At 47.4% G+C, this 15,471-nt stretch overlaps 1 protein-coding gene across 1 annotated transcript in view; it reads left to right on the forward strand.

Moving 5' to 3' along the window:
- The window catches only part of cel.2 (carboxyl ester lipase, tandem duplicate 2), a 38,467-nt gene that overhangs the window by 10,989 nt on the left and 12,007 nt on the right, over positions 1 to 15,471 (forward strand). The window contains exon 5 of the mRNA XM_070863673.1: positions 15,283 to 15,413. Within this exon, the coding sequence (XP_070719774.1) occupies positions 15,283 to 15,413 (131 nt within the window). The remainder of the gene's footprint in view (positions 1 to 15,282; positions 15,414 to 15,471) is intronic.

The following is a 15,471-nucleotide window of genomic DNA, read 5'->3' on the forward strand; positions in this document are numbered from 1 at the left end:
CGTTGCTGGGGAGTTCCAGAACCAGAGGTCACAGTCTAAGGATAAGGGGTAAGCCATTTAGGACCGAGATGAGGAGAAACTTCTTCACTCAGAGAGTGGTCCACCTGTGGAATTCTCTACCGCAGAAAGTTGTTGAGGCCAGTTCATTAGATATATTCAAGAGGGAGTTAGATATGGCCCTTACGGCCAAAGGGATCAAGGGGTATGGAGAGAAAGCAGGAAAGAGGTACTGAGGTTGAATGATCAGCCATGATCTTATTGAATGGCAGTGCAGGCTCGAAGGGCCGAATGGCCTACTCCTGCACCTAATTTCTATGGGGCCAAGTTTCGGCCTGAGTTGCTCCTGTTTTTTTGGAGCAACTTGTTTAGAATGGAGTATCTTAGAAATTGCAATTCTCGGCATTTAGTTTGCTCCAGTTCTAGTCAGTTAGAACAATTTCAGTTTGGAACAGATTTTTTTTTTTCAAATGGGGGCGTGTCCAGACACTTACGCCCGTTTTGAAAGTTTAGGCAGTGAAAACTTACTCCAAACTAACTTAGAATGGAGTAAGTGTAGATTTTTGTACGCTTGGAAAAACCTTGCCTACCCTTAGAAAATCAGGCGTAGGTTACAAATCAGGCGTAGGGAATGGCGGGGGGGAGGTTTACAAACATTAAACACTTCAGTTTTAAAATAAAGAGCCATCATCAATAATAAATGATAAATACATCAATAAATCAATCAAAAAAAATTAATAAAAAATAAAAAATCAATAAATAAAACATTTTCTCTTACCGACTGCAGCACCGGGAGTCCTCCAACAGCATGCTGGGACGGCCCCCCCCCAGTGTGTCTCTGTCAGTGTCTCTATCTCTCTGTCTGTCTGTGTGTGTCTCTCACTCTCTGTCTGTCAGTGTCTGTGTTTCTGACAGCGAGTGAAGGGGGGGAGGGAGGGAGGGAGAGGGGAGAGAAGGGTAGGGGAGAGAGGGGAGAGAAGGGTAGGGGAGAGAGGAGAGGGAGAGGGGAGAGAAGGGTAGGGGAGAGAGGAGAGGGAGGGAGAGGGGAGAGAAGGGTAGGGGAGAGAGGAGAGGGAGGGAGAGGGGAGAGAAGGGTAGGGGAGAGAGGAGAGGGAGGGAGAGGGGAGAGAAGGGTAGGGGAGAGAGGAGAGGGAGAGGGGAGAGAAGGGTAGGGGAGAGAGGAGAGGGAGGGAGAGGGAAGAGAAGGGTAGGGGAGAGAGGAGAGGGAGGGAGAGGGGAGAGAAGGGTAGGGGAGAGAGGAGAGGGAGAGGGGAGAGAAGGGTAGGGGAGAGAGGAGAGGGAGAGGGGAGAGAAGGGTAGGGGAGAGAGGAGAGGGAGAGGGGAGAGAAGGGTAGGGGAGAGAGGAGAGGGAGAGGGGAGAGAAGGGTAGGGGAGAGAGGAGAGGGAGGGAGAGGGGAGAGAAGGGTAGGGGAGAGAGGAGAGGGAGGGAGAGGGGAGAGAAGGGTAGGGGAGAGAGGAGAGGGAGGGAGAGGGGAGAGAAGGGTAGGGGAGAGAGGAGAGGAGAGGGAGAGGGGAGAGAAGGGTAGGGGAGAGAGGAGAGGGAGGGAGAGGGGAGAGAAGGGTAGGGGAGAGAGGAGAGGGAGGGAGAGGGGAGAGAAGGGTAGGGGAGAGAGGAGAGGGAGGCTGAACGGGCCCGGCCATGTTTTCTCAAAATATTTCTTTCTCTTGAATGAGGATTGTTTTTTGAGGGCAAGACTCCCCTTTTATAGTAAGAAATTTCCTTTCCTTAGCTTTGCTGGAGTCTCAGCTTGCCATAGCGGAAGGCCGAGTAAACAAAGGCAACAAACAAAACGGGCCACACTACATCATAATTCTAAAAGGACAAAGGGTGTTAAAAAAACAAGCCTGAAGGCTTTGTGTCTTAATGCAAGGAGTATCCGTAATAAGGTGGATGAATTAACTGTGCAAATAGATGTTAACAAATATGATTGGGATTACAGAGACGTGACTCCAGGATGATCAGGGCTGGGAACTCAACATCTAAGGATATTCAACATTCAGGAAAGATAGAATAAAAGGAAAAGGAGGTGGGGTAGTATTGCTGGTTAAAGAGAAGATTAATGCAATAGTTAGGAAGGACATTAGCTTGGATGATGTGGAATCTATATGGGTAGAGATGCAGAACACCAAAGGGCAAAAAACGTTAGTGGGAGTTGTGCACAGACCTCCAAACAGTACAAGTGATGTTGAAGAGGGCATCAAACAGGAAATTAGGGGTGCATGCAATAAAGGTGCAGCAGTTATCATGGGTGACTTTAATATGCATATAGATTGGGCTAACCAAACTGGAAGCAATACGGTGGAGGAGGATTTCCTGGAGTGCATAAGGGATGGTTTTCTAGACCAATATGTCGAGGAACCAACTAGGGGGGAGGCCATCTTAGACTGGGTGTTGTGTAATGAGAGAGGATTAATTAGCAATCTCGTTGTGCGAGGCCCCTTGGGGAAGAGTGACCATAATGTGGTGGAATTCTACATTAGGATGGAGAATGAAACAGTTAATTCAGAGACCATGGTCCAGAACTTAAAGAAGGGTAACTTTGAAGGTATGAGGTGTGAATTGGCTAGGATGGATTGGCGAATGATACTTAAGGGGTTGACAGTGGATGGGCAATGGCAGACATTTAGAGACCGCATGGATGAACTACAACAATTGTACATCCCTGTCTGGCGTAAAAATATAAAAGGGAAGGTGGCTCAACCGTGGTTATCAAGGGAAATCAGGGATAGTATTAAAGTCAAGGAAGTGGCATACAAATTGGCCAGAAATAGCAACGAACCCGGGGACTGGGAGAAATTTAGAACTCAGCAGAGGAGGACAAAGGGTTTGATTAGGGCAGGGAAAATAGAGTACGAGAGGAAGCTTGCAGTGAACATTAAAACGGATTGCAAAAGCTTCTATAGATATGTAAAGAGAAAAAGGTTAGTAAAGACAAACGTAGGTCTCCTGCAGTCAGAATCAGGGGAAGTCATAACGGGGAACAAAGAAATGGCGGACCAATTGAACAAGTACTTTGGTTCGGTATTCACTAAGGAGGACACAAACAACCTTTCGGATATAAAAGGGGTCAGAGGGTCTAGTAAGAAGGAGGGACTGAGGGAAATCCTTATTAGTCGGGAAATTGTGTTGGGAAATTGATGGGATTGAAGGCCGATAAATCCCCAGGGCCTGATGGTCTGCATCCCAGATTACTTAAGGAGGTGGCCTTGGAAATAGCGGATACATTGACAGTCATTTTCCAACATTCCATAGACTCTGGATCAGTTCCTATGGAGTGGAGGGTAGCCAATGTAACCCCACTTTTTTAAAAAAAGGAGGGAGAGAGAAAACAGGGAATTATAGACCGGTCAGCCTGACATCGGTAGTGGGTAAAATGATGGAATCAATTATTAAGAACATAATAACATAAGAATTAGGAACAGGAGTAGGCCATCTAGCCCCTTGAGCCTGCTCTGCCATTCAACAAGATCATGGCTGATCTGGCAGTGGACTCAGCTCCACTTACCCGCCCGCTCCCCGTAACCCTTAATTCCCTTATTGGTTAAAAATCTATCTATCTGTGATTTGAATACATTCAATGAGCTAGCCTCAACTGCTTCCTTAGGCAGAGAATTCCACAGATTCACAACCCTCTGGGAGAAGAAATTCCTTCTCAACTCGGTTTTAAATTGGCTCCCCCCCGTATTTTGAGGCTGTGCCCCCTAGTTCTAGTCTCCCCGACCAGTGGAAACAACCTCTCTGCCTCGATCTTGTCTATCCCTTTCATTATTTTAAATGTTTCTATAAGATCCCCCCTCATCCTTCTGAACTCCAACGAGTAAAGATCCAGTCTACTCAATCTATCATCATAAGGTAACCCCCTCATCTCCGGAATCAGCCTCAGGAATCGTCTGTACCCCCTCCAAAGCCAGTATATCCTTCCTTAAGTAAGGTGACCAAAACTGCACGCAGTACTCCAGGTGCGGCCTCACCAATACCCTATACAGTTGCAGAAGGACCTCCCTGCTTTTGTACTCCATCCCTCTCGCAATGAAGGCCAACATTCCATTCGCCTTCCTGATTACCTGCTGCACCTGCAAACTAACTTTTTGGGATTCATGCACAAGGACCCCCAGGTCCCTCTGCACCGCAGCATGTTGTAATTTCTCCCCATTCAAATAATATTCCCTTTTACTGTTTTTTTTTCCAAGGTGGATGACCTCACATTTTCCGACATTGTATTCCATCTGCCAAACCTTAGCCCATTTGCTTAACCTATCTAAATCTCTTTGCAGCCTCTCTCTGTCTTCTGCACAACCCGCTTTCCCACTAATCTTAGTGTCATCTGCAAATTTTGTTACACTACACTCTGTCCCCTCTTCCAGGTCATCTATGTATATTGTAAACAGTTGTGGTCCCAGCACCGATCCCTGTGGCACACCACTAACCACCGAATTCCAACCCGAAAAGGACCCATTTATCCCGACTCTCTGCTTTCTGTTCGCCAGCCAATTCTCTATCCATGCTAATACATTTCCTCTGGCTCCGCATTCCTTTATCTTCTGCAGTAACTTTTTGTGTGGCACCTTATCGAATGCCTTTTGAAAATCTAAATACACCACATCCATCGGTACACCTCTATCCACCATGCTCGTTACATCCTCAAAGAATTCCAGTAAATTAGTTAAACATGATTTCCCCTTCATGAATCCATGCTGCATCTGCTTGATTGCACTATTCCGATCTAGATGTCCCGCTATTTCTTCCTTAATAGTTTCAAGCATTTTCCCCACTACAGATGTTAAACTAACTGGCCTACAGTTACCTGCCCACTTTTTTTAAACAGAGGCGTTACATTAGCTGCTTTCCAATCCGCTGGTACCTCCCCAGAGTCCAGAGACTTTTGGTAGATTATAACGAATGCATCTGCTATAACTTCCGTCATCTCTTTTAATACCCTGGGATGCATTTCATCAGGACCAGGGGACTTGTCTACCTTGAGTCCCATTAGCCTGTCTAGCACTACCCCCCTAGTGATAGTGATTGTCTCAAGGTCCTCCCTTCCCACATTCTAGTGTCCAGCAATTTTTGGCATGGTTTTTGTGTCTTCCACTGTGAAGACCGAAGCAAAATAATTGTTTAAGGTCTCAGCCATTTCCACATTTCCCATTATTAAATCCCCCTTCTTATCTTCTAAGGGACCAACATTTACTTTAGTCACTCTTTTCCGTTTTATATATCTGTAAAAGCTTTTACTATCCGTTTTAATGTTTTGCGCAAGTTTACTTTCATAATCTATCTTTCCTTTCTTTATTGCTTTCTTTGTCATTCTTTGCTGTTGTTTAAAATTTTCCCAATCTTCTATTTTCCCACGAACCTTGGCCACCTTATACGCATTGGTTTTTAATTTGATACTCTCCTTTATTTCCTTGGTTATCCACGGCTGGTTATCCCTTCTCTTACCGCCCTTTTTCACTGGAATATATTTTTGTTGAGCACTGTGAAAGAGCTCCTTAAAAGTCCTCCACTGTTCCTCAATTGTGCCACCGTTTAGTCTGTCTTTCCAGTCTACTTTAGCCAACTCTGCCCTCATCCCACTGTAGTCCCCTTTGTTTAAGCATAGTACGCTCGTTTGAGACACTACTTCCTCATCCTCAATCTGTATTACAAATTCAACCATACTGTGATCACTCATTCCGAGAGGATCTTTTACTAGGAGATCGTTTACTATTCCTGTCTCATTACACAGGACCAGATCTAAGATAGCTTGCTCCCTTGTAGGTTCTGTAACATACTGTTCTAAGAAACAGTCCCGTATGAATTCTATGAATTCCTCCTCCAGGCTACCCCGTGCGATTTGATTTGACCAATCGATATGTAGGTTAAAATCCCCCATGATTACTGCTGTTCCTTTTTCACATGCCTCCATTATTCCCATGATTATTGCCCTCCCCACCGTGAAGTTATTATTTGGGGGCCTATAAACTGCACCCACCAATGACTTTTTCCCCTTACAATCTCTAATCTCCACCCACAATGATTCAGCATTTTGTTCATTAGAGCCAGTATCGTCTCTCACAACTGCCCTGATATCATCCTTTATTAACAGAGCCACCCCACCTCCTTTCCCTTCTTGTCTATCCTTCCGAATTGTCAGATACCCCTGTATGTTTAATTCCCAGTCTTGGCCACCCTGCAACCACGTTTCAGTAATAGCCACCAAATCATATCCATTTGTAATGATTTGTGCCGTCAACTCATTTACTTTATTTCGAATGCTGCGTGCGTTTAGGTCGAGTGTTTTAATACTAGTTTTTAAACCATGATTTTTAGTTTTGACCCCTCCTGCAGCCCCTTTATATTCAGTGGCCCTTTTTGTTTTTTGCCTTGGGTTTCTCTGCCCTCCACTTTTACTCATCTCCTTTCTGTCTTTTGCTTCTGTCTCCATTTTGTTTCCCTCTGTCTCCCTGCATTGGTTCCCATCCCCCTGCCATATTAGTTTAACTCCTCCCCAACAGCACTAGCAAACACTCCCCCTAGGACATTGGTTCCGGTCCTGCCCAGGTGCAGACCGTCCGGTTTGTACTGGTCCCACCTCCCCCAGAACATAGAAACATAGAAAATAGGTGCAGGAGTAGGCCATTCGGCCCTTCTAGCCTGCACCGCCATTCAATGAGTTCATGGCTGAACATTCAACTTCAGTACCCCATTCCTGCTTTCTCGCCATACCCCTTGATCCCCCTAGCAGTAAGGACCTCATCTAACTCCTTTTTGAATATATTTAGTGAATTGGCCTCAACAACTTTCTGTGGTAGAGAATTCCACAGGTTCACCACTCTCTGGGTGAAGAAGTTCCTCCGCATCTCGGTCCTAAATGGCTTACCCCTTATCCTTAGACTGTGACCCCTGGTTCTGGACTTCCCCAACATTGGGAACATTCTTCCTGCATCTAACCTGTCTAACCCCGTCAGAATTTTATATGTTTCTATGAGGTCCCCTCTCATTCTTCTGAACTCCAGTGAATACAAGCCCAGTTGATCCAGTCTTTCTTGATAGGTCAGTCCCGCCATCCCGGGAATCAGTCTGGTGAACCTTCGCTGCACTCCCTCAATAGCAAGAATGTCCTTCCTCAGGTTAGGAGACCAAAACTGTACACAATACTCCAGGTGTGGCCTCACCAATGCCCTGTACAACTGTAGCAACACCTCCCTGCCCCTGTACTCAAATCCCCTTGCTATGAAGGCCAACATGCCATTTGCTTTCTTAACCGCCTGCTGCACCTGCATGCCAACCTTCAATGACTGATGTACCATGACACCCAGGTCTCTTTGCACCTCCCCTTTTCCTAATCTGTCACCATTCAGATAATAGTCTGTCTCTCTGTTTTTACCACCAAAGTGGATAACCTCACATTTATCCACATTATACTTCATCTGCCATGCATTTGCCCACTCACCTAACCTATCCAAGTCGCTCTGCAGCCTCACAGCATCCTCCTCGCAGCTCACACTGCCACCCAACTTAGTGTCATCCGCAAATTTGGAGATACTACATTTAATCCCCTCGTCTAAATCATTAATGTACAGTGTAAACAGCTGGGGCCCCAGCACAGAACCTTGCGGTACCCCACTAGTCACTGCCTGCCATTCTGAAAAGTACCCATTTACTCCTACTCTTTGCTTCCTGTCTGACAACCAGTTCTCAATCCATGTCAGTACACTACCCCCAATCCCATGTGCTCTAACTTTGCACATCAATCTCTTGTGTGGGACCTTGTCGAACGCCTTCTGAAAGTCCAAATATACCACATCAACTGGTTCTCCCTTATCCACTCTACTGGAAACATCCTCAAAAAATTCCAGAAGATTTGTCAAGCATGATTTCCCTTTCACAAATCCATGCTGACTTGGACCTATCATGTCACCTCTTTCCAAATGCACTGCTATGACATCCTTAATAATTGATTCCATCATTTTACCCACTACCGATGTCAGGCTGACCGGTCTATAATTCCCTGTTTTCTCTCTCCCTCCTTTTTTAAAAAGTGGGGTTACATTGGCTACCCTCCACTCCATAGGAACTGATCCAGAGTCAATGGAATGTTGGAAAATGACTGTCAACGCATCCACTATTTCCAAGGCCACCTCCTTAAGTACTCTGGGATGCAGTCCATCAGGCCCTGGGGATTTATCGGCCTTCAATCCCATCAATTTCCCCAACACAATTTCCCGGCTAATAAGGATTTCCCTCAGTTCCTCCTCCTTACTAGACCCCCCGACCCCTTTTATAACCGGAAGGTTGTTCGTGTCCTCCTTCGTGAATACCGAACCAAAGTACTTGTTCAATTGGTCCGCCATTTCTTTGTTCCCCGTTATGACTTCCCCTGATTCTGACTGCAGGGGACCTACGTTTGTCTTTACTAACCTTTTTCTCTTTACATATCTATAGAAACTTTTGCAATCCGTCTTAAAGTTCCCTGCAAGCTTCTTCTCATACTCCATTTTCCCTGCCCTAATCAAACCCTTTGTCCTCCTCTGCTGAGTTCTAAATTTCTCCCAGTCCCCAGGTTCGCTGCTATTTCTGGCCAATTTGTATGCCACTTCCTTGGCTTTAATACTATCCCTGATTTCCCTTGATAGCCACGGTTGAGCCACCTTCCCTTTTTTATTTCTATGCCAGACAGGAATGTACAATTGTTGTAGTTCATCCATGCGGTCTCTAAATGTCTGCCATTGCCCATCCACAGTCAACCCCTTAAGTATCATTCGCCAATCCATCTCAGCCAATTCATGCCTCATACCTTCAAAGTTAGCCTTCTTTAAGTTCTGGACCATGGTCTCTGAATTAACTGTTTCATTCTCCATCCTAATGCAGAATTCCACCATATTATGGTCACTCTTCCCCAAGGGGCCTCGCACAACGAGATTGCTAATTAATCCTTTCTCATTACATAACACCCAGTGTAAGATGGCCTCCCCCCTAGTTGGTTCCTCGACATATTGGTCTAAAAAACCATCCCTTATGCACTCCAGAAAATCCTCCTCCACCGTATTGCTTCCAGTTTGGTTAGCCCAATCTATGTGCATATTAAAGTCACCCATTATAACTGCTGCACCTTTATTGCACGCACCCCTAATTTCCTCTTTGATGCCCTCCCCAACATCACTACTACTGTTTGGAGGTCTGTACACAACTCCCACTAACGTTTTTTGCCCTTTGGTGTTCTGCAGCTCTACCCATATAGATTCCACATCATCCAAGCTAATGTCTTTCCTAACTATTGCCTTAATCTCCTCCTTAACCAGCAATGCTACCTCACCTCCTTTTCCTTTTATTCTATCCTTCCTGAATGTTGAATACCCCTGGATGTTGAGTTCCCAGCCCTGCTCATCCTGGAGCCACGTCTCCGTAATCCCAATCACATCATATTTGTTAACATCTATTTGCACAGTTAATTCATCCACCTTATTGCGGATACTCCTTGCATTAAGACACAAAGCCTTTAGGCTTGTTTTTTTAACACCCTCTGTCCTTTTAGAATTTTGCTGTACAATGGCCCTTTTTGTTCTTTGCCTTGGGTTTCTCTGCCCTCCACTTTTCCTCATCTCCTTTCTGTCTTTTGTTTTTGCCTCCTTTTTGTTTCCCTCTATCTCCCTGCATTGGTTCCCATCCCCCTGCTATATTAGTTTAACTCCTCCCCAACAGCACTAGCAAACACTCCCCCGAGGACATTGGTTCCGATTCTGCCCAGGTGCAGACCGTCCGGATTGTACTGGTCCCACCTCCCCCAGAACCGGTTCCAATGCCCCAGGAATTTGAATCCCTCCCTGCTGCACCATTGCTCAAGCCACGTATTCATCTGAGCTATCCTGCGATTCCTACTCTGACTAGCACGTGGCACTGGTAGCAATCCCGAGATTACTACTTTTGAGGTCCTACTTTTTAATTTAGCTCCTAGCTCCTTAAATTCATTTCGTAGGAACTCATCCCTTTTTTTTACCTATGTCATTGGTACCAACGTGCACCACGACAACTGGCTGTTCTCCCTCCCTTTTTAGAATGTCCTGCACCCGCTCCGAGACATCGTTGACCCTTGCACCAGGGAGGCAACATACCATCCTGGAGTCTCGGTTGCGGCCGCAGAAACGCCTATCTATTCCCCTTACAATTGAATCCCCTATCACTATCGCTCTCCCACTCTTTTTCCTGCCCTCCTGTGCAACAGAGCCAGCCACGGTGCCATGAACTTGGCTGCTGCTGCCCACTCCTGATGAGTCATCCCCCTCAACAGCACTCAAAGCAGTGTATCTGTTTTGCAGTGGGATGACCACAGGGGACCCCTGCACTACCTTCCTTGCACTACTCTTCCTGCTGGTCTTCCATTCCCTCGCTGGCTGTGGACCCTTCTCCTGCGGTAAGACCAACTCGCTACACGTGATACTCACGTCATTCTCAGCATCGTGGATGCTCCAGAGTGAATCCACCTTCAGCTCCAACTCCGCAACGCGGACCGTCAGTAGCCGGAGGTGGACACACTTCCCGCACATGTAGTCGTCAGGGACACTGGTGTTGTCCCCGTGTTCCCACATGGTACAGGAGGAGCATATCACATGACCGAGCTGTCCTGCCATGACTTAACCCTTAGATACACTTAAATTGCCGACAACAATGTTAAAAGTTACTGACTAATAAAGAAAAAGAAAAACTACTCACCAATCAGCAGCCAATCACTTACCACGTTGGCTGTGACGTCACCTTTTGTTTTCTTTCTACTTCTTTTTTGACTTCTCTCAGCTGGAGCAGCACCGGTCCCCGGACTGCTGAGCCTTTTATAGGCCGCTGCCTCTCTCGACTCCCGCCTCTCTCGACGCTCCCCGGACTGCTGAGCCTTTTATAGGCCGCTGCCTCTCTCGACTCCCGCCTCTCCCCGGACTGCTGAGCCTTTTATAGGCCGCTGCCTCTCTCGACTCCCGCCTCTCTGGACGCTCCCCGGACTGCTGAGCCTTTTATAGGCCGCTGCCTCTCTCGACTCCCGCCTCTCTCAACTCTCCCCGGACTGCTGAGCCTTTTATAGGCCGCGGCCGCTGCCTCTCTCGACTCCCGCCTCTCTCGACGCTCCCCGGACTGCTGAGCCTTTTATAGGCCGCTGCCTCTCTCGACTCCCGCCTCTCTCGACGCTCCCCGGACTGCTGAGCCTTTTATAGGCCGCTGCCTCTCTCGACTCCCGCCTCTCCCCGGACTGCTGAGCCTTTTATAGGCCGCTGCCTCTCTCGACTCCCGCCTCTCTGGACGCTCCCCGGACTGCTGAGCCTTTTATAGGCCGCTGCCTCTCTCGACTCCCGCCTCTCTCAACTCTCCCCGGACTGCTGAGCCTTTTATAGGCCGCGGCCGCTGCCTCTCTCGACTCCCGCCTCTCTCGACTCTCCACGGACTGCTGAGCCTTTTATAGGCCGCTGCCTCTCTCGACTCCCGCCTCTCTCGACGCTCCCCGGACTGCTGAGCCTTTTATAGGCCGCTGTCTCTCTCGACTCCCGCCTCTCTCGACGCTCCCCGGACTGCTGAGCCTTTTATAGGCCGCTGCCTCTCTCGACTCCCGCCTCTCTCCGGTTCCAATGCCCCAGGAATTTGAATCCTCCCTGCTGCACCACTGCTCAAGCCACGTATTCATCTGAGCTATCCTGCGATTCCTACTCTGACTAGCACGTGACACTGGTAGCAATCCTGAGATTACTACTTTTGAGGTCCTACGTTTTAATTTAGCTCCTAGCTCCTTAAATTCGTCTCGTAGGATCTCATCCCTTTTTTTTACCTATATCGTTGGTACCAATGTGCACCACGACAACTGGCTGTTCACCCTCCCTTTTCAGAATGTCCTGCACCCACTCCGAGACATCCTTGACCCTTGCACCAGGGAGGCAACATACCATCCTGGAGTCTCGGTTGCGGCCGCAGAAACGCCTATCTATTCCGCTTACAATTGAATCCCCTATCACTATCGCTCTCCCACTCTTTTTCCTGCCCTCCTGTGCAGCAGAGCCAGCCACGGTGCCATGAACTTGGCTGCTGCTGCCCTCCCCTGATGAGTCACCCCCTCAACAGTACTCAAAACGGTGTATCTGTTTTGCAGGGGAATGACTGCAGGGGACCCCTGCACTACCTTCCTTGCACTGCTCTTCCTGCTGGTCTTCCATTCCCTAGCTGGCTGTGGACCCTTCACCTGTGGTAAGACCAGCTCGCTACACGTGCTACTCACGTCATTCTCAGCATCGTGGATGCTCCAGAGTGAATCCACCCTCAGCTCCAATTCCGCAACGCGGACCGTCAGGAGCTGGAGGCGGACACACTTCCCACACACTTAGTCGTCAGGGACACCGGAAGTGTCCCTGAGTTCCCACATGGTACAGGAGGAGCATATCACGTGACCGAGCTCTCCTGCCATGACTTAACCCTTAGATACACTTAAATTGGCAACAACAAATCATACCCATTTGTAATGATTTGTGCCGTCAACTCATTTACTTTATTTCAAATGCTGCGTGCGTTTAGGTAGTGTTTTAATACTAGTTTTTAAACCATGATTTTTAGTTTTGACCCCTCTTGCACCCCCTTTATATTCATACATATTGTCCCTTCCTATCACCTTGTGGTTTACACTTACCCCAGTGCTACTCTGCTCTGTTGCCTCCTGCCTTTTGCATTCTTTCTTGGGGTCCTGTTCATCTGCGCTCCCACTCACTCTAACTAGCTCAGACCCTCTCCTGGGTTCCGAATACTCCTCGCATTGAAGCACCGAGCTTTCATGCTTGCCTTTTTATTACACTTTGACCCTTTAGAATTTTGCTGTACAGTGGCCCTTTTTGTTTTTTGCCTTGGGTTTCTCTGCCCTCCACTTTTACTCATCTCCTTTCTGTCTTTTGCTTTTGTCTCCATTTTGTTTCCCTCTGTCTCCCTGCATTGGTTCCCATCCCCCTGCCATATTAGTTTAACTCCTCCCCAACAGCACAAGCAAACACTCCCCCTAGGACATTGGTTCCGGTCCTGCCCAGGTGCAGACCGTCCGGTTTGTACTGGTCCTAGCTCCCCCAGAACCGGTTCCAATGCCCCAGGAATTTGAATCCCTCCCTGCTGCACCACTGCTCAAGCCACGTATTCATCTGAGCTATCCTGCGATTCCTACTCTGACTAGCTCGTGGCACTGGTAGCAATCCCAAGATTACTACTTTTGAGGTCCTACATTTTAATTTAGCTCCTAGCTCCTTAAATTCGTCTCGTAGGACCTCATCCCTTTTTTTACCTATATCGTTGGTACCAATGTGCACCACGACAACTGGCTGTTCACCCTCCCTTTTCAGAATGTCCTGGATGTCATAGCAACGCATTTGGAAAGAGGTGACATGATAGGTCCAAGTCAGCATGGATTTGTGAAAGGGAAATCATGCTTGACAAATCTTCTGGAATTTTTTGAGGATGTTTCCAGTGGAGTGGACAAGGGAGAACCAGTTGATGTGGTGTATTTGGACTTTCAGAAGGCTTTCGACAAGGTCCCACACAAGAGATTAATGTGCAAAGTTAAAGCACATGGGATTGGGGATAGTGTGCTGACGTGGATTGAGAACTGGTTGGCAGACAGGAAGCAAAGAGTAGGAGTAAATGGGTACTTTTCAGAATGGCAGGCAGTGACTAGTGGGGTACCGCAAGGTTCTGTGATGGGGCCCCAGCTGTTTACACTGTACATTAATGATTTGGACGAGGGGATTAAATGTAGTATCTCCAAATTTGCGGCTGACACTAAGTTGGGTGGCAGTATGAGCTGCGAGGAGGATGCTATGAGGCTGCAGAGTGACTTGGATAGGTTAGGTGAGTGGGCAAATGCATGGCATATGAAGTATAATGTGGATAAATGTGAGGTTATCCACTTTGGTGGTTAAAAACAGAGAAACAGACTATTATCTGAATGATGACAGATTAGGAAAAGGGGAGATGCAACGAGACCTGGGTGTCATGGTACATCAGTCATTGAAGGTTGGCATGCAGGTACAGCAGGCGGTTAAGAAAGCAAATGGCATGTTGGCCTTCATAGCGAGGGGATTTCAGTACAGGGGCAGAGAGGTGTTACTACAGTTGTACAGGGCCTTGGTGAGGCCACACCTGGAGTATTGTGTACAGTTTTGGTCTCCTAACTTGAGGAAGGACATTCTTGCTATTGAGGGAGTGCAGCGAAGGTTCACCAGACTGATTCCCGGGGTGGCGGGACTAACATATCAAGAAAGACTGGATCAACTGGGCTTGTATTCACTGGAGTTCAGAAGAATGAGAGGGGATCTCATAGAAACGTTTAAAATTCTGACGGGTTTAGACAGGTTAGATGCAGGAAGAATGTTCCCAATGTTGGGGAAGTCCAGAACCAGGGGTCACAGTCTAAGGATAAAGGGTAAGCCATTTAGGACCGAGATGAGGAGAAACTTCTTCACCCAGAGAGTGGTGAACCTGTGGAATTCTCTGCCACAGAAAGTTGTTGAGGCCAATTCACTAAATATATTCAAAAAGGAGTTAGATGTAGTCCTTACTACTAGGGGGATCAAGGGGTATGGTGAGAAAGCAGGAATGGGGTACTGAAGTTGCATGTTCAGCCATGAACTCATTGAATGGTGGTGCAGGCTAGAAGGGCCGAATGGCCTACTCCTTCACCTATTTTCTCTGTTTGCCACACTCACCTCAGAGTCAGTAACTCATGGGCTACTCCGGTGATTTCATCTAGGCTGAATTTTTCTCATAAGACTCTTGTGGGTCACCTTGTTGAATGCTTTCTGATTATCCATATTCCCCACATTCCCTTTAACACCTCTTCAAAAAACTCTTTTTCAAACAAAACTTGCCTTTTACAAATCTGTGCTAATGGGTTAACCCATGCATTTCTAAATGCTCATTGATCTTATTGTAAATTATAGATTCTAAAATTTCCGCACAACTGACATTTGACTAAGTGGTCTATAGTTGGCCGGTTTATCCTTCTCCCTTCTTGAATAAAGGTAATACACCCGGTGCCGTGCTGTGCTCTCCATGACGCACTGTACTGTGCTCCCTGTGCCATACTGTGTCACACTGTGCCGTGCTCCCTGTGCCATACTGTGCACACTATGACGCACTGTGCTCCTTGTGCCACACTGTGCCATGCTCCCTGTGCCGTGCCGTGCTGTGACATGCTGCACTGTGCTCGCTGTGTCATACTGCAATCTTGCTGCGTGCCATGTTGTTTCTCAGTGTTGTTTGTTGTTGATAAACAGGTAACCAAGGAATGTGGGACCAGCACATGGCCATTAGTTGGGTGAAGAGAAATATTGCTGCGTTTGGTGGGGACCCAAATAGAATCACCCTCTTTGGAGAGTCAGCAGGAGCTGCCAGTGTCTCCATTCAGGTAACTTGAGGCCGATATGACTTTGATGGGTGTTGTGGATTGGAAATTCCGTTGCGAT

This window comes from Pristiophorus japonicus, chromosome 20 (assembly GCF_044704955.1).
Source record: "Pristiophorus japonicus isolate sPriJap1 chromosome 20, sPriJap1.hap1, whole genome shotgun sequence".
Classification (NCBI taxonomy): Eukaryota; Metazoa; Chordata; class Chondrichthyes; family Pristiophoridae; genus Pristiophorus; species Pristiophorus japonicus.